The 19580-nt window shown below is 40.1% G+C and overlaps 1 protein-coding gene across 2 annotated transcripts in view; it reads right to left on the minus strand.

Moving 5' to 3' along the window:
* The window catches only part of csmd2 (CUB and Sushi multiple domains 2), a 268656-nt gene that overhangs the window by 230482 nt on the left and 18594 nt on the right, over window positions 1-19580 (minus strand). For both annotated transcript variants that reach the window (XM_025902309.1, XM_025902308.1), the window contains one exon: window positions 19216-19432. In XM_025902309.1, the coding sequence (XP_025758094.1) occupies window positions 19216-19432 (217 nt within the window). The remainder of the gene's footprint in view (window positions 1-19215; window positions 19433-19580) is intronic.

The following is a 19580-nucleotide window of genomic DNA, read 5'->3' on the forward strand; positions in this document are numbered from 1 at the left end:
GAGAGAGAGAGAGAGAGGCTGATAAGAAGGAAAAGCAGTGGAAGAGAAGGTGAGAGGAGGACTGAGATAGGAGTGGGAGGAGAAAATATTAGCAGAGACTTGAGGAGATTTGAACAGATGAAGTGCTCCAGAGAAAATAGGAACAAATAAATAGAAGTGTATGTGTGTGGGGAGGGGGGGGTGTTGGCTGTGAAAAAAAGATAAAATGTGAAAACCTTTTTTTTATTTCCGAGCAAAGAGGGGGGGAAAGTGTGAGGAAAAGAAGTAATGCAATAATGAAAACAAGTAAACCGTTTAAAGAGTTTAAAGAGTTTAAAGAGTCATATAATGCTTCACTTTTTGGACTGAAAACAAAAAAGGTGGTAGACGCACGACTTCATCTGCACACAATCAGAGCTGGAATAAAGGATGAGGAGTCAACTGTGGAGGCCTTTGAGTACAGTGAACTCATTTTCATGTTCAAGAAACCAGTTTGAGATGATCTAATCTTTGTGACATGGTAAGTTATAATACTAGCTACCACCAGAAGATGGGTTCACTATGATCATAAAGGGACGGAAAGGTCAGCAATAAAACTAAGGTCAGCTAAAAGATACTTGGTATTGAGAGGCCCAAAGCATGCCAAAATATCTCCCATACCGTTACACCATTACAGCAGTCTGAGCGACTACAGCAGGATGGAGCCAAACTTTAATGTTGTTTGTGCCAAATTCTGAACCTAAGATCTGAATGTCGTAGCAGAAATCAAGTCTCATCAGACCAGGCAATGTTTTTGCAATCAATCTATTGGGCCATTTTTGTGACCCCATGTGAATTTTAGCCTCAGTTTCCCAGCATGGTCTTCTGCTCCTCTAGCCCATCTTCTTCAAGATTCTACATTCTGTGCATTCACAGTGTGTTCTTCATACCTTCTTTATGACAAGTGGTTATTTAACTCACTGTTGCCTTCTAGCCTTTCTCCTCTGACCTGTGGAATCTACAAGGCATTTTCACCCAGAGAAATGACCATTGTCTGGAAACCACAGAGATAGTTGTGTGAGGAAATCCCAACAGATCAGCAGTTTGTGAAAAACTCAGACCAGCCTGTCTGGCAATAACCACCATGCCATATTCAAAATCACTCAAATCACCTTTCTTCCTCATTTTGATGCTCAGCTTGAATGTTAGCAGGTCATCTTGACCATCGCTACATCTCTAAATCCACTGGGTCATTGCCATGGGGTTGGCTTAACAGATATTTACATTAACGAAAGGTATACCCAAAAAAGTGGACTTCCCAGCACATCATTTTGATTCTTGAACTCTACTAATATAACCTTGCATGATTTACTCTGATGATTCTTTGATGCCCTTCAGTTCATCCTCTGTGAGAAACAAGCCATTTAGGATCATCTCCTTTTTAAGCCATCTTTCTTCTGATTGGCTGAAAAGCAGGTGGGTGGAGCTTTATTAATCAAAGCTAGAGTTAAAACCTCATGCTGACAAACTTTGGTGATCTTTAATATAAGCATCCACCACTGTAACAGTATATGACAGAATATGAGGGGAAAAAAGCAAAATGTGTCCATTTTAAATAAATGGCAGAAAAGAGAAGTGTTTAAAATCACAAATGTGAATCATAATGTAATATTTCTAACTGACACACTCTCCTTTGCAAATAACAGTCCCAATAACTAGAAGCCTTAATATAGAATGCTAAAATGAACAACAAATGCGCTCCGACACAGGAGAAGTAAAAAAACACAAATGAATTCTTTGCTCATTCGTTCCCCCTTTGTAGAGACATAAGTCAATTACACTTACAGCACACAAATCAAGGCTGACAAATGGAACAAGGTGACGTTCACACGTCCACCGTGTTTTCCCCGGGTCCGCACAAATCGCTTTGCAATAATCCTCAGGCCAAAAACAATTAGTGATCAAATAAAACGAATGCAGTGTTGTGCAGTTCTCGCTCCTAGGAGAGTGACAAAGCTAAGTGGTAGCCATGAGATATGCTGTTGTTTACTGGCTTGTGCCAGCAGTGGTGTGAGCCTCTCCTTGTGCATATATGTCAGTGGATATATAGAAATTACGAAACGCAGTGATGAAGTCAATGATCCAGGAGGGGAAGAACAAAAGACAGATCAAAGAAATGCAAATGAAAACAAACTATAAAAAGGTTATTGCCCATTTTAGTCGTACTCAGCTGCAGGGATGTTGAATTCATTTTAAATGGTGTGCCACATACAGTCCATTTTGATCCTAAGTGGGCCAAACCAGTGAAACTCCCCTTTCTGTGAGTATAAAGAAGTTTAACTACACATTTAATCCCTAAATATAAGAAAAAGAAGGGCAATTTCAACAGTATTTCTTAGTTTTTCTATAAAAATGCTGCTATAGTAAATAAAAGAAATGTGTCAGCATTACTTAAATTGCAAGAAATGTGTGAAATTACAGGACTATAAAAAGTTTCTGTTAATTCACAGAAAATATGCAGCTTTGTTGTTGTTTTTTTAAAATGTAGACCAATTGTTTGAAAAAAAATCTATAGTAGATCATAAAAAATAGAAACTTTTCAGTCATTTAATCGTGGAGAGTCCAAAATTTATGCCCTCCTTATTTTCCAAAGCCGTCCAGTGGGTTGGATTAGAGTATTTGCCATGAGGATTCTGTCCACAGGGCTTTATGTTTGACACCCCTTCTCTAATAAGTATTGGCTTTATGTATTATCTATGGCTCTAATAATATACTGATAGGAGGCACATTTTAATGCACTGCACTAAAAATGACTATCCTTATGTTGTTACTGTTGCTGCCATTGGCAGTAGTAATCGCTGTTGCCCAAACACTCATCTAACGCTTTGTGAACGTTTTATTATGCCTAAATAACCAGGTTGTATAATGCCTGGTGCAAAGAAGATCAAATCATGCGTTGGTGAGTCAGCCTCACAAGCATCAAGAGTTTTGATGTGTAATATGCAGATCAGGCAAAGTGTAGTAGCAGTAGGAGTGAGGCTTGATGAGGAGATGTATATGAAAACAAAAATGTGGTCTTGCTGAGTCAGCGCTGCACTTTCCAGAACCGCTCGAAATTGCATTCAAATGCAGCCATTTGGATCTTTACAGACGTTTAGCAAACATGAGGCTTTTCACTTGTATGCTCGTCTCATCCTCTCTCTGCATTTTAGTGGTAGTTTTTTTTTTTTCATCAGTTAAAGTTGAAGCACAACTCACATTTCACTTCAAGTCCTGAAATTGTGTTCATGTTCAATTTGAGTTTGGAAGAGATTTTTAACCAAGTGACTTCCCATCCACACAAATGTCATATTTAGTTGATGTATTGATGCTGAAGCAGCATTAAGGGTTGCTAGGAAGTTCACATTTTTTGAAGAGAAAAAAACCCCCAACCTTTTTTTTTATTTTATGAATTAGCTCACAACAGCAAGCATGGTTCATTCTCTTCCACACGTGGTGCTGCTTTTGCTCCCCCCCGCGCCTTTTTTTTTTTTTTTTTAATTTCTGTTGCTCTTTATTGAAGAGCTGCCCTCCTCCAGTACAAAGCTCAGAGGGAACAATTACTTTCCCCATATACATAACAGAAATAGAGTTGGCATACCATCAATGGGCATTCATCAGACCTATTTGAGTCCCAGAATGGATCTAAGACAGGAGCAGAGTTTAAAGGTCTAAAGCTTTAATTGGTAAGTTTCACTTAAGAGAAATCCTCCTACTAGGAAATGATATTTTATACAGCAGCGTGCTCTAACTGGAAAGGTCTTAGGCAGGGACCTTTCCTGTACAACATCACAGTATTCCTGTGAACAAATCCCCATTCATGAATAAATGTTTTATTTTATTTTTTTTCCGCTTCATGACTGCGGTGAACAGATCCTTGACCTAAAACCCATCCAACATCTTTGGAAAGAATTGGAACGCCTACTGTTAGAGAGAGTCCTTGTCAGCCAACATCAGTGCCTCACCTCACTAATGCTTTTGTAGCAGAATAAAAGCAGATCTCTGCAGCCAAGTTTCTAATTCTTCCCAGGGCAGGGTGGACAAATTTAGCAGGTTTTTAGCCCCCTGTTTTTTGGGTTCAGATGTTCAGCAATCATATATGGGTGTACAGCCATGTCACGGTCAAGTCAACAGCATTGATTGTTGATAAATCACTCACGCTGAACACGCCCTCTGGGCAGTTGAGTGATTGGCATTATTTTGCTTTTGTACAGGGCCGCAATGGATGTGAAATGACCCAATCAAGATGTGATTATAACACTTTTAGCTCTATTTGAAAGCGTATAAGCAGAGCCGATTTTGACAGTACCATTGTTTTTATACAGGCTCAAAATAATTGGACAAACTAACCAAATTTTAAATCCCAGGATTGTTTTTAAGAATTAAATGCAAATTCTTTGCAGTCTATGACTGCCTGAAGTCATTCCTGGTCCTTTGCGAGGCATTCAGTGCCGCTACCTTCAGTTGATGCTTGCTGCTGATTCTTTCCGCTTTTAGTTTTATCTTTGGTATGTTAAAAGCACGCTTAATCAAGGTCGTCTACTAAACCTGTTAATGTAGCTTCCATTTATTTACCAGTCAGGCAATGTTTAAGGTCACTATAGTGTTGTTACATGGTTACATCATCAATGAACATTGATGAGCCATTTCTACTGGCATAAATACAATTCCATGCCATGATGTGCTTTCTGTCATGACCCCTTCCTTTCCTCGATGTTCTTCTTGGTTTCATTTGTCTGTCACCTGTCATTTAGGGGTTTTTTTTATTTGTTTCTTTGTTTGTTTATTTTGTGAAAATGAAATTATCTTAAAAAAAATTGTTCCCAAAAGTTACGACCAATATATTTGTTAAATCTGAAGGTCTAGACTTTAATCAGATATGTAGTAGAGGCAAAATTACAACAATTATGTAACTGTTTTAAAATGCACATTGACCTGACTTGATATTTAAACTTCCCCTCTTGGTGTGATCATCAATTCCCCCCTAAGTCTGCAGAGGGAAGCCTCTAATAAAATGCAGGACAAGCTTGGGAATAAGGTCTGATTAGCCAGCAAGGCTAACAGGGACACAGTGACCAATGGAGCGCCCAACCAACGCTATTGAATTTCTAAACGCCAATCTTCTTTTGCTTTTGTGGCAAAGATGATCAAAAAGCAGCAGAGAGAAATGAAACTCTGGGAGAAAAAGAGAGTGTGTATGAGTGCGTAATAGAAAAAAAAATACTGGATCCAGAATTAGCTGCAGGCTCGTACAATCATTGTTCATATGCCAGTCGTCTTATTTCTTGGATATTGTCAACAACCTTCCCTTTAGTTGTTTTATGCCTGTAGATCTAAATATTGATGCCCTTATCATGTGCATCTTAATTTGGAATGAAGACTTTATTAATCTGTTCTATTAGGATCTTTATATTTTAGCCCTTCAACAGACTGGGAACCTGTACACGGTGTACCTCTTGCCCTATGCCATCTAGGATAAGCTTCAGGCTGTATGTGACCATGAATTGGATAAGCAGAATAAGATGGATGGATGGATTAAGCGAATGGATTGATTGTAGTGTATGTAAACCCAAATTGACATCCTTGCTCCTTGTTATGCAGTCACTAAGAGTATTCTTAGAGCAGAAAATGCTGAGTTAACCTTTAACCTTTTTGACAACTAAATAAGCATGACAGTAACTGGTCAAATGCAAGAGGGGTCTAATTACAAGGCAGGAAAATCCTTTTGACACAGCATGGTCATTGTGTATGTGTGTGTGTGTGGATGTGCACGCAATATGACTGCTTTATCCATTATCACATTTCACAAGGTGTTTGGATAGCTAATTAGACTGTTATGCTGTGTGTCTCCAAGGGATGAACAGGCAAAAACAAAGAGAAAGGGTGAAATCAAGGAAGAAATACGTGACTGCAGCCATATCGAGGAAAAAACAAACAAACAAAAAAACTGCAAAATCAACATGGCTGTAAAAATACACCACAGATTTGACTAAGCTTGCAAACAAATGGTGCACAAGGGCAACATCTGTGCTTCGTAGTCCTGCAGTTTACAGCTAAAGGGAATGTAGTTCCTTTGTTTTAGGGCATGTGGTTCTGTGCTACTGTATTGCGTTTGCTGGCTGTTTTTCTGCTGTTTTCTTTCTTCTGTAGTGTAGTCTATAGCATTCATAAAAAGCCATGTTATTTATTATTAGTAGTAGTATTTGGTTTCAGATGAGTCTGACACATTTTTCTGCAAACACAGTAATCACAGAATGGACAGATTAGAGCATTAGTCCAAATGTCAACTCATGTGGAAATTGGCTGCAAAATGGTATATGGTGCTGCACTGAAAACTTTGGTGGCTTCCAGGCTGCCACAGTTGCCAATAGTTTTCATGGAAAATGCAGACTTGTCTGTTATCAGTTGCAAATTACTCTCCAAGCAGTAGTGAAACTCTGAAAAGTGCGACATAAATCAGAAAAGGAGACGGTTAGCCTTCAAAGTAAAAGTTGCAGGGATGAAGCACAAGTTTTACTTTGAAGGCGAATGTCATCGGTTTCTGGATTGCATCTTGTTGTTTCATTCCACTTTAGAGGCTAATATGTTTTCAGACATCTTCCATGCAAACTACAAAACTCTGCGGCAATCCACTAGTGACCAAAGCAATCACAATCAGCTTCCTGTCAGCACCCTTTTTGTAAAGGATTGCACACCGCTTGGACACATTCTCGGTAAATACAATATCCATTTTCACTGTTATGCCGATGACACCCAGCTTTATCTGCCCACTAAACCTGATTCTGCTCTTCCCCCATCCTCCCTCACCCTCTGCTTAGCTGAACTAAATTCATGGTTCTCTTCTAATTTTCTCAAACTCAATAGTAATAAATCCGAGCTCCTCTTGGTAGGCACTAAATCAACATTATCCAGAACCAACAGTTTCTCTATTACTACCAATAACTTGCCGGTCTTCGTTTCTTCCTCTGTGAAAAGTCTGGATGTCATCCTCGACAGTACTCTATCTTTCAATTCACACATTAATAATGTTACTTGGTCTGCATATTTTCAATTGCGCAACATTAATCGTCTCCGTCCTTTTCTCACCCCACATGCCACTGTCATTCTTGTCCATAGCCTTGTTACTTCCCGGATTGATTATTGTAATTCACTTCTTTTTGGTCTTACTCAAAAATCCATCCACAAGCTTCAACGCGTCCAGAACTCTGGATCTGCCCGTATCATCACCAGGACCCCTTCTGTCCACCACATCACTCCTGTCCTGCAGCAGTTTCATTGGCTCCCGGTCAAATATCGCATCAATTTCAAAATACTCTTGTACACATTTAAAGCTATTCATCATCTCTCTCCTCCATATCTCTCTGATCTGGTTAACATCACCGCCCCATCTCGTTGTCTCAGATCTTCTTCTTCCCTTTCACTCTCCGTCCCCTCCCCCCGTCTTGTCACCATGGGGAGCAGGGCTTTCAGCTGTTCTGCTCCAAGACTCTGGAATTCCCTACCGCCTGATTTAAGAAATATCTTTACCTTCTCTCTCTTTAAGTCCCAACTCAAAACCCACTTGTTCAAAATAGCTTATCCCACATAACCTCTCCATTCGACTATTTTAAATTTGTTTATGTCTTATGCTTTTATGATTGTGTAAACTCCTTGCTTTTATGTTGCTTTTTACTCTACTGTGTACAGTGACCTTGAGTGTTTTGAAAGGCGCTTTCAAATAAAATGTATTATTATTATTATTATGATGATGACAGCCATAAACCTCCAGTAGCCAATCAGCAGTTCGTCAGGGAACGCACAGCTTTCCCTATCAACTGGTGGTCATTGTCCAGTCTAAAGGTCTTCACGTGAGATGCTTCATTTGTAAGTATATGTCAAAATTTAAAGACTTAGATGAAGGACCTAGAGATGAAGGACACCCCCCCCCCGCCGATTTTATAGTTTACCCCATGTCGAAATGGAAAAATTCATTGCCAACTGGATTTGAACAAAGGTGAGTCATCAGCTGCAAGTCTGCAGCTTTTTCTCCAATCAGTGCTGAAATAGCACAGCAGGTTGTAACCTTATACTGTGCTTCAGTTTAAGACAATTATTAAAAAACTTTGTGAGGTAATCGTCTATGAAAAGCTACAGACTCTTTTATAGACTTTGATGTTATATGCTTAATAACTCAGTGAGCTCCCTGAATGTGTGAACTCTTTTGGTAAAATAGGTTTTGCAAAATACTTTGAACTACTTTGCAGTAACCTAACAGCTTAACTGGTATACACCTACAGTAAATGATGCGTTAAATGATTAATTCTTAAATATAAGAGAAGTGAAATGTGTACTGCCTACCAACTTGTAGCTTTATTATCCTATGTGTACAAGGTCATTTGTAGGTATAGACCAATAATGAAGCTCCCCATCTGTGTCACCATGTGGCGGAGCCCCAGAGATGAGAAAGAAATATTTTCTGATTGCTTGATCTGCGCCCCCAAGTTTTCCCACTGACATCCAATGTGCCTCATTCCTTGTTAGGTAATGCTGCAGTAAACAACCACTACTGCAAGAAGACAAACAGACGGACTGTAGGAGGACTAACTCTCTCTTAACCTGACTTTTTAAAGTTTTTTCCAATCCAGTGATTCTTTTGCTGTTACTGCTAAGAAAGAATTATGTATGAACAGAGCTGCTGCATGAAACTCAAGAGTCAAAGTGTCAGTCAACGATCCAGGATTCAACTCAACTTTTTAGAATTGCCTATTCTTTTATCTAAATGACAGCATGCACTGTATTCATGGGCAACTGATGAGGGGCTGAAACTCTCTCACAGTCTGGAGTCGGCATCGACAGAGCCTTTGCCTTAAAGGAACATGGCCTTGTGAGAGACCTTTGTGTGACGTACATTAGTGGCAGAGTCAAAGTCTTCAGCGACCCCACCGTTCTATATATTTTGTTAACAAAATGGGAAATAAGTTTATTGGCAAACATACATGGTAGTATAGTATATAACACGATAACAGGGGTTGTGTAATTCTAACAAGCTTGATATTGGAATCTGGTATGGACACTTTTAACAGTGTCTTCAACACTGACTGAACTCTCATAGGCAAGCTTTCTTGTCATTTCTTTATGTAGTCTTCAGGAATAGTTCTCTAGACTTCTGGAAGGACATTCAAAGCTCGTCTGTTGCCTTTGTTTTGTTCTGTTCTCTGTCAAAATGATCCCACACTGCCTCAAAAATGCTGAGGTCTGGGCTATTTGGCATCTTGATGCAAATGATGTGTTTTTGTGAAGGGCTGCTGGTAACAAGCTGCCTAAAGACACAATTTAAAATTGGTTCTCTGCTAAGCGGTCTGTCATGTGTATTCACTTAATGGCTCCTCTAGAGCAAAATATAAAGAAATGACGGGTGACTCAACACTTTTGCACAGTACTGTATGTCAAAGTTTAGTGTAGCAGCTATCAAAATGTTGTGCACTCTGTTTACTGCCTTCCCCATCATTCCTCCAAAGCTGTTTTGTACAGATGCCACACTGGTGTAAAGACATGGCAGCAGTTTGAATTTTTCAGAATCTTTTAAATTTTAAATGCGGACAGTGTGCAAGAACTACAATGTCATGATGGTTTAATTTGACTGATTAAATTGATCGAATTAGAAATAATCTGGTTAAAGGTTAGAGTTGTGAAAGTTTGAATGACTTCCAAAAATATCAAATCGAACATACTGTTCCATCCAAATAAGCAAAGACTTTCAGAGACAGTCTTCATTTCATTTCATTTATTAAAAAAAAAAAACAATCACTGTGGAGACATATTCATTATAATTAGTTTTTATTTATTTATGAATATCCTTGTTGTAGATTGATCAGTCCAAAATAACTGGAACAAAGAGAAATTATATCAACAGTGGAAAAAAAAAAAGGTATGACAAGTTAGCTTCCCTGTCTGCCTGTCCCATTTCACAATGTTAAACCCAGACAAGCCGTGCATGCTTTGCACTTATGAGCCTTACTCTGCCTTAGGTATTGTAATTGGAAAATTGTGACTGACGTGATTTGCATAAGTTGTCATGCAAATCAACAAACTGAATTCCCTGCAGTGAGAAAAGCATAGCATCCACCTCCCACCAACCCTTTGTTACGTGGTGTTTATCGGCTTCTATCATGAAATTTTTGGCTTTGTCTCAGTTCCCGTCATATCTGCAGTTTCTCTTCACATTAAATTCTCTACAAAGCTGCCAAAATTCCAACAAACACTTAAATGAAAACAATGGTTATCGCCCGGTGCTCGTTAGGTTTTTGAACGCTGGACTAATTGGCAAAGATAATTATGTGGTGACTGATAAAAGCAGTATGCGAAGCAACAAAGCAAAAGTGCTTCACAAAACCTTTAGCTGTATAGCTGTTATTATATGGAATACAGTGCTGTGCAAAAACTATGAGCCGCTCCTCGCTTCTTTATTTTTTTTGTTAGAAAATGGGAAATGGGTGCATATATACAGTATGTAAGGCAAAACAGAAAAATTCTAATGAGCTTGAAAGTCAATATTTGGTATCATCATCTTTATTGTTGAACACAGCCTGAACCCTCTTAGGCGAGCTTTCTTGTAATTTCTTTAAGTAGTCTTCAATTCTCCAGGCTTCTTGAGGCACGTCCCAAAGCTCTTCTTTGTTTTACAGATTGCTGTACACACATACATACATACAAATTTGGATTCATCACCCTGTAAGACCTGTTGTCGCTGATTTTGAGCTCAGTCCTTGTGAAATATGGCATAAATCAGAATTTTTTCCCCATTTTTCTTTCCTTAAGAAAAGCTTCTTGACAGTCACCCTTGCCCTGAGAACATTTCTGATGAGGCTAGATGGACCATGGTCAGATGCATTTTCAGTTCCTGTGTCAGTACTATTGCTGAAGACCTCTTTAAAAAAGTTACAAGAAAGTCTGCCTCCTTGGAAGCAAAATATAAAGAAATGAGGGGTGGCTTGAGACTTCTGCAGTATTGTGAATTTTTAAAGGAAGACTTCACTAACTCAGTATTCTATCTGATCCAGCGAAGTTAAATTTCAGATTTTCTTTTGCTTGAAACATGCATTTAAAAGATGGACGCAACCACTGTCTCTAAATGAGATGTCAGAAGTATGAAGCGTTTCTCAATCAGAGAAACTATGAACGCGCCACTGTTACATAGTAGTGAAGTGTTAATCACCCCCTTAAATCATGCCCTATCTTGTAGTCCTACTGGGTGCATAATTTTCAAAAAGAACATCATGTTGTCTTAGTATTAATATTATTAATAGTAGCAGGGATGGTCCATTAGCAAGTCCATTAGCAGGTTTATACCCAGGGAGAACAAGCTAGAGTCGACTAAGTACATTACTAAAAACTTACACAAGAAATCCCCTAAACCAGCGGTCCCCAACCCTTTTTGCACCACGGACCTGTTCAATGTCAGACAATATTTTCACAGACCAACCTTTAAGGTGTCGCGGATAAATATAACAAAATAAAATGATATGACCAAGACAAAAACTCTGGTATTTTGTAAATATAATAATAAACCCAAAATCACTGTGTAGTTGTGTTGGCGCATTTCAGCGTCCTCTTGAAATGCGCCAACAACATTGAGAGTAACATCTTCCTCTCTGCCCCTTAATGCTCTCTGGTCACTATGGTAACATGTAAATATTTCTTTCAAAATAAGACACAACTACAACATGGGAAAAGACCCAGGGAAACCGAGTTAATGATAAAAACCCTGAAAACCATGAATTTCACATGGGGCTGGGGACCGCTGCCCTAGATAAGCACAATAAAATACTCGACTGGAAACAATGATTCAACTAAACAGGTGTAGTAGTAGGTTTACGATAATTGGTGGTTCTAAGTTGGCCATAGGTGTGAATGTAAGTATGACTGGCTGCCTGTTTCTCTGCATTGATCCTGTGACAGGACGGCTGGCTCGATGGATGGGTGAATTGATGGAATTAGCAATACATCCCAGCATTAAACTCATAAAGAAAATGGTTAGTGAGATCATTACTTTAGTGACTCATCCCCTGCTGGCCATTTCAAACAATGCAAGCTTAAGTGAGTTTTGGATTTGCTTTAAAGGGTTTAACCTGTGCTTTAGGACTACTCAGAGTCAGTCACAAAATTAGTCCGCAAAATGGTGAGGCCCATTCATGTAACAGTTTTATTTTACCCCTTTCATTCAGTTAAACTCATTCAGATTTTCTGCTTTTTATGTGATACTATGCACATGAAACACTTTATCAAGTGAGGCTGTACAAGGCAAAAGGTGCAATTACTGTATGTAATTTCCTTTTGGAGAACTCGTTGTGACTAAAATGTAAACAGGGTGCACTACATGGGCATAATTATAGCACTATTTGTAGAGGTAATAATTACATCCTTGGAGGCTTAGATGTGCTGGTTTTCCAAAATTTCAGAGCATTCCTTTGACTCTATAAAACTGAGATCCCCAGCACAAAAGGGCCGAAAATCGTATATTCTTTTTTGGAACGGTGCGCTTCATATTTAATCTTTTATCTCAGCAGGACGGCATTTAATTTCATGCTGTTGTTGCAGTGTACCCTGTTAAGAGCATTGATAGGCCACGAGATGGGGGGGGGGGATGTCAATAGCAATAAACACAATGAGTGATACACGGGATGCGGGATATAAATTCACAGGCATCTAGTTGATTATTTCTCTAATCTGGGGTTACTGGGCCTAATAATTCTGCCTTACAGGTGGGCAGATGCCATAAATCTCAACATCGTTTCACTTTTTCCCGACGCGGTATGATGAAAAACAAACTATCACTCTTCGTCCTGTTTTTAGCAGTCTGTCGTTAAAGCTGGCGTTGATAAGTGGCAGTCTCTCCATTAACAGCCCAGACTCAAGGGAACCATAAATCCAACAATGTGTGTGCATGCGTGTGTCTGTGTGTGTTTGCTTGTGCATGTGCTTGCACATGTCTGGGAGTGTGTGCATGAAAAAAAGAAGAAGAAGAAGAAGCTATCAACATGTTTACATGGAGTGAATGCCCGCTTGCAAGAATCGTGTTGAATAAGAAGCTCAATCACGATCAGCACAAACTAATAAAACCATGCAGCCTTGAAACCGTATTTCTCACACGTGCAGAAATCAAACCCACAACTTCTTCCTTTAGATGAAGAGATGAAAAAGACACCACGCAACGTGTTAAGATCTCAGGGCTGAGCAGAAGAAAAAGGCAAATGCGCATGTTAAACACGCCTGACCCAGCGCGCTGACGTGCGCGAGTCATTTCGCAGAGTGTGTGTTGTGAGGGATTGATGGTCCGAGCCTTCAAGCGAGGAAGAGTTATTGGGAGGAGTGAAGCGCCACTATACGTCACCCACTCTCACCATGACCCGCAGACATTGGCTCTTTACACTCTTGACTCGCCGACTAACAATGTACTCGTTCACACATACAATATGAGACGTGGATAGACAAATTATAGAGGATCTAAAGCTAGATAAAGGCGCTGTAAACTACTAAATGCACATCCATATCTTTTTATGTGAGCAGCTACTATAATTGAAGAGAAAAGCTTCCTAAAGAGCAGAAAAGTCTAAAAAAAATCTGTTTTCCAACTTGCTATATTCCATGAAAGTCCCTGTGTGTGTGTGTGTGTGTGTGTGTGTGTGTGTGTGTGTGTGTGTGTGTGTGCATGTGTGTGAATAAACCTTGATTTTGTCGACACTGAATCAGCTTGCTGAGATGGGCTATGATCTAGCTCTTCTTTTGTAAGCACAGACTGAGCGCATACACCCTTTTGCACACAAACACGTCCACATATTGTGACACCCCAGCCTCACAGCACTGAGGGCTGACAATAGTGTTAATGCCACTCCCAGAACCATGCGCCAGTGCTCCTTATTTAGGTCCTATCGAGCCCGCAGGCTGAAAATCTGTCCCTTCCTCGCCTCCTCCTCACTCTCGCCATCCCTCCTCCGACACCCCTTTTTTTCCCCCAGACTGCCAAGGCTAAAGTCCCTCTGTTCCATCACCGCATCAATGAGACGAAGGCACGTTGGGAGAGGTGCCTTCACACACCCCAGCAGCTTTTCCATGTGCTGAAATGTACTCGGTGCTCCCTGACTCGTAGTAACAATGTGAAATGTGACACGGAAGTGAGAAAAAGATTTCTTTTTATAAGTGAGAAATGTGCACTTTTGTGCATAGTGACAATGAGTGAGGCCGTAGAGGCTCAGTCTCACATAAGGTCAGCTGAGTGATGCTTTAACTTTTGGAAGGCCTCTCTGACTGCTATGCTGTAAAAGCACAGACTCTGTTTAACCCAAGTCACCCGGCGTTAGTGGAGTCTAGGGAAAGATTTCATAATGATAATTTAAATGTCATTTAGCAGCAATAAAATAGAAATATCCGTATTGATTTTTGTATGCTTTAAACCAGCTATCTTACTAATTTGTACAAAAGGTATAGACATTTAGGAAAAGGTTAGTCTTAATCTAATTATAATCTAATTAGCATTTATTTGCAGTGATGGTGCGAGCGGGCAGCACAGTGGCACGGTGATTAGTGTTGTTGCCTCACAGCAAGAAGGTTTGAATGAACCATCTGGCCGGGGCCTCCGATAAGCAGAAGTAAAAATGGGTGGATGGATGGAAGGATGGATGGATGCATAGTATCAGCATGAAGACTGGAAGCAGATGAAAACAACTGGCCTATTTGTGCAATAAAATGATCTGCCACAGCATGTCTAGTTCTATCATTAGACTAATAGAAACACAGAAGCACAGGAACTCGCTAGCTATGGTTGAATTATTCTTAAAAGAAGTGCGTGTTAAGCATCAGTCAGTGATATATTGCACTTGCAGATGAATGATTGGCGGAGGCAAGCAGCTTCATATGTCAAGAAGAAAACACAGAAAATGGACAAAACTGCCGTCAAAAGAGTGCGTCAGATGACACAGTCCACAACAAGAGGTTAGCCATTAAAATGCTGGATGGTTTGAAATATTTTATGTCTACAAAAAGTCATAACCCTCAATATTTAATCTTCATAAAAGTTGAGGAAACTGCTGGCTGTAGTAGACCATACGCCGTCACTTTTTTAAAAGCACAACTTAAAGCCATGCTGTCCATAAAGAGTGCTAAAGAGAAAAAAGAAAGAAATAGTGGAAAGGTGAGATGTTTTTTGGGGGGATAGTGTCAGTTAAGGAGCACAGCATGGACTGAACTGGCCTGGTGGAGGCCGAGATCCAAAGCAGGATCAATACGTCGTCACTTAACAAGGGGATTGTTGTCACAGACAGGATATAAGGCTGGAATAGGCTAAGCCTACAGAGATCTGTGCACTGGCTGTCTGTGGCAACCTACACTTTTAACCCCTAACGCAGTCCAGTCATATAGCATGTGATACAACCTTGAACTTTGAATTCTTTTCTTTTTTGTTCTTACTTTGAAAAGAACGACTCTTACTATTCAGGCTAAGCTACTTTAATCTCTCCAGTTCTGAATTCAGTGTACATGAAAACGATTGAAAACGGCTAAATGGGTTAAAATATGCAATATAAATATGGTTCTCTATAAAATTCTATACATCTCTCTTTCATGGTTTCATTCATTCTTTTTCATTTTTAAAGAGAATGTTGAACAATTTTACGACGACTTCCACCACACCATCGAGAACCCACGATGAACTTAACCAATTAATCACCTCGCCTTTGGAATGCAATGCTCTGTTTAATTAACAGCAGTCAAATACCAGCAGCAGCTCGTGCTTGCGTTGTGGGATTTAAATCAGTGAGTCTTATTTCTGCGCACTTCTTTTTCAAACACCTGAAACTTCCTTCGAGTTTTCTGTCTGCTTCCCAGGTATCAGTTGGGATCGGCAGTTTAATGAAGTGCTGCAGCAACAGACTGACTCACATATGCATTTCTTAAGGAGTGGCAGTGACTCATAAAGCGACTACTGCAGGAGAATACACGCTCGCAAACACCCACCCACCCCCACGCACACACACACACACCAGAGTGCATATATACTTTGAAATACACACACACGCGTATACATAGCTGATTTGTAACCCAGCGTTCCCCTGATAACACCGTTTTTCTTGGCTTTGCTGTGACAGCAGCGAATAAATTAATGGATAAATAAACAAATCCAGCACAGAGTGACTGCTTTGAATAGGAAATGAAAGGTGATCATTTGAATATGAAATTAGGGAAAACATTTTTTTATTTCATTTTTTTTGATGACACTTGAGATTAAAGAAAATATTTAAAGCTTGAAAGGCCACACAGTGATGCACAGAAAGCACTGATCAAACCCAGCAAAAAAAAATAAAAAATCATGCAAGACACAAAATGGAGAGCAGCAAGAAGAGATAAGAACTTTGAAAATAGGTGTGAATGGAACAGAGGGTGAAGAGCAAGGAGGATGGGAGGAAAATTACCTCTGACACAAATGGGAGATGAGAGCAGAGAAAAGGTTGAAATTATCACGTGTGCGTCTGCGTGCGCAGGAAAATGCACGCACGCGTGGGGGTGTCAGCGCAAATATACAAGTGTGTTCTGACAGACGGCTGTCGACTGGTAAAAGCTGCTTGCTAGCTTAATCCTGAGCTCACTAAAAGATACAGTCTGAAGTCTCACGTTATTACAAGATGCCTCTTTTGAAAGGAGAGGAACTCTCATCAAAGTCAACACAAACAAAATCCCCAGCAAAAACTTCACTGAGTCTCCATCTCGTTCACTGTTTCCTCGACCCCCTCCCCCAACTTTTTTTTGTGATCGTCTTTTTAAATTCATTTTCTTTTCCTTCACTTATTTTCAAAGGACTTTGACAGAACGAGAAGAACGCTTCCTCCCCTCCTTCCCCACCCCCACCCTCTGTCCCGCCGGAGCATCAATATACAACAAGGCCCAGAAGTCCAAACAGCAGAAAGGCTGGGTGAGAACAGGGCAACACCAATCCATAATGGATTTTCTTCTCTCTTTCATTTGCTTTCTGTGGGGAGATGCTGTAGAGGCACCACTGGCACAAAATGAGAGATGCAGAGGAGGGGAGGGGAAGGGGCAGAGAGGGGGTGAGAGCTAGAGAGAGAGAGAGACATATCGACGGGTAAAACAGAGAAGGCCCGACGGAGACTCGAAACAGTGCCGGTGACAAGAGCGCCATTTGTCTGCAGAGGGCTTTTATACGCTTTAAACTGCGAGGCCAAGCTCGTAGCAGAAGGTGACAGGAATTAAAAGCATTTTTCGGTGTGGCTTTAATTGATCAAATGGTGAAATTGTCTCCAATTAGGTGAGTGTGTTAGCAAGAGGGCTGCCAAGAGGTCAGCTAGATAGCCTGCAAGCAGCGATATCCCAAAATAAACTTAATTGAATCAATGAATTGAAGCTCTCCGGCACTATCTTTTATGATTGCGCCTGATATAAATAGAATGTTTACTTCTAAAATCTCAAAACCAAACATGGACTGTCTGAGTTTCACGGGAAAGCACGAGGCAGGATTCTCTGAGGGTATTAAATTGGCTGAACTGGAGGAAGTTGTTTCAGAAATTGTTTGTTTGAGTCTCCACACCCAAGTGAGAAGTTATTTCTTTTTGTGAGAAGCTCTGAAGCATAAAATGTGCCCAGAATCCCAGGGAATAACCCCGGATGCCGTCGCAGGGTCCACAGAGTCCGTATTGTATTAGTCACCAAAGAGTCTGCTCCGACTGCTTCTGAATGCTTCACTGATTTTAATCTTGATAATTTCCCCTCTTTTCCAGTTACCTGTTCATTGCCGTCATCAATACCTTTGAGGCCAAACGACTCGAAAAGTACAATTTAATTGATTAAAATCAGGGTTTTCATTTCAGATTCTCGAGATCTTTGTAGTGGCTGCATTAACATGGATTTGGGAACGTGGCGCCGTTTTTGAAGCGAAACCTGAGCATTCAAAGGGGTGAGTGGTTGGGCAAAAAGTACCAAAGCTTGTCAATGGAGCACTAATGCACCCGTAACGAGCGATACTTATTTGTACTTCAGTGAGTTTTGAACCTCTGGTGACACTTTGGTACTTTAATGTAGCAGTACCAAAATTGACTTTTCAAAAAGGCTGCAGGGTACTTGTCATTCATACACTTGAAAATGGACTGGGACAGAACACTTTTCTAATCTTATTGATCAGGTTTATCAAGCTCACATCTACACCTGCAGGCACAGGGAAAACACAGGCAGGTTCAAATCCAGAACTTTCTTGCTGTGAGGCAACAATGCCAACTTCTGTGCCACCTTGGTGCTGATATATAGAACAGATTGTATTAAATGCTTTTCATTTAACTTAAATGAAATGCAACATTGATATTTCAATTTTGCATTAATCCAAATACAGACACTCATACAGTCTCTTTTTTAGATACACCCGTTCAACTGCTCATTAACACAAGTATGTAGTCACCCAATGACATGACAGCAACTCAGTGCATTTAGACCCACAGACATGGTCAAGAAAACCTGGTGAAGTTCAAAGTGTTCATCAAAATGAGAAAAAAAATTATGATTTAAGTGGCTTTAAACATGGCATGCTGGAATGCTTGTTGGTGCCCCATGGGCTGGTCTAAGCATTTCATAAACTGCTGCTGATCTACTGGAAGTTTCTATCACAAGCATATTTACAGAGAGTGGTTCAGAAACAGAAAATATGAACGGCGGGTTTCTGAATGAAAATGCCTTGTTGATGTCAGAGGTCAGAGTATGATCAAGGTAATAGTAACTCAATAACATCTCGTTTCAACCAAGGTATGTAGAAGCGCATCACTGAATGCTAACCACACTGAACCTCGATGTATCCACACAGATTTCCCAGCAGTGTAAAATGAGTGGTCAGGCATATCTATTCATAATTACAGTAAACATGATGTTAAGTGCACCTTTTTTGGCAAGCCACATCCATAATATAAATTAACATGGAATTTGTTGAGTGCTTTGGTAAGAGAAGCCAGCACAATGGATTGAGTCGTTAATGAAGACTCATTAGTTTTAGATTTTTCATCCTCATTCAAAAAACACAGTCACCAAACCTCTGTTGCATCTATATGTGCAGTCTTTATGTCTTTGAAACTGAAGTCATGGCTCATCCCTTATTCTTTTACAGAACTGCTTAACTGTGTTACCAATATGGTAGCCAAATAGCAATGTGTGCTTCTAGTGAGGCTTTTTCAGAACATACACAAAATAAACTACCTTGTTCTCAGGTTTCCAGGGCTGGGCGGCCCATCATATACAGACAAGATGTCAAAGTCCTCCTCTAGGGCAAAGCCTTGAAACACCAGCTGTATCCGGTTGTGCTCCGCCGCCACAATGACCCATGTACAGTTGGCATAGTTAGGATAGCCGTAAGGGTATCCAGGGCTTTCTATTGTCCCATTGGGATTGTGTAATGTGTAACTGCAGTTCTGAGCTGTGAAGAAAGAGAGAGAGAAAAAGAAAAATTCAGTTATTAAAAGGCTGAAAGACACGTTACAGCAGAACAGCTAGCAGAGTGCTTAAGCGTTAAGGATTCTCCAAATAAAAAGAAAAAAAAATACACTCATCTACACTCAAGAAAG

The sequence above is a fragment of the Oreochromis niloticus genome, linkage group LG22, assembly GCF_001858045.2.
Source record: "Oreochromis niloticus isolate F11D_XX linkage group LG22, O_niloticus_UMD_NMBU, whole genome shotgun sequence".
NCBI classification, from domain to species: domain Eukaryota; kingdom Metazoa; phylum Chordata; class Actinopteri; order Cichliformes; family Cichlidae; genus Oreochromis; species Oreochromis niloticus.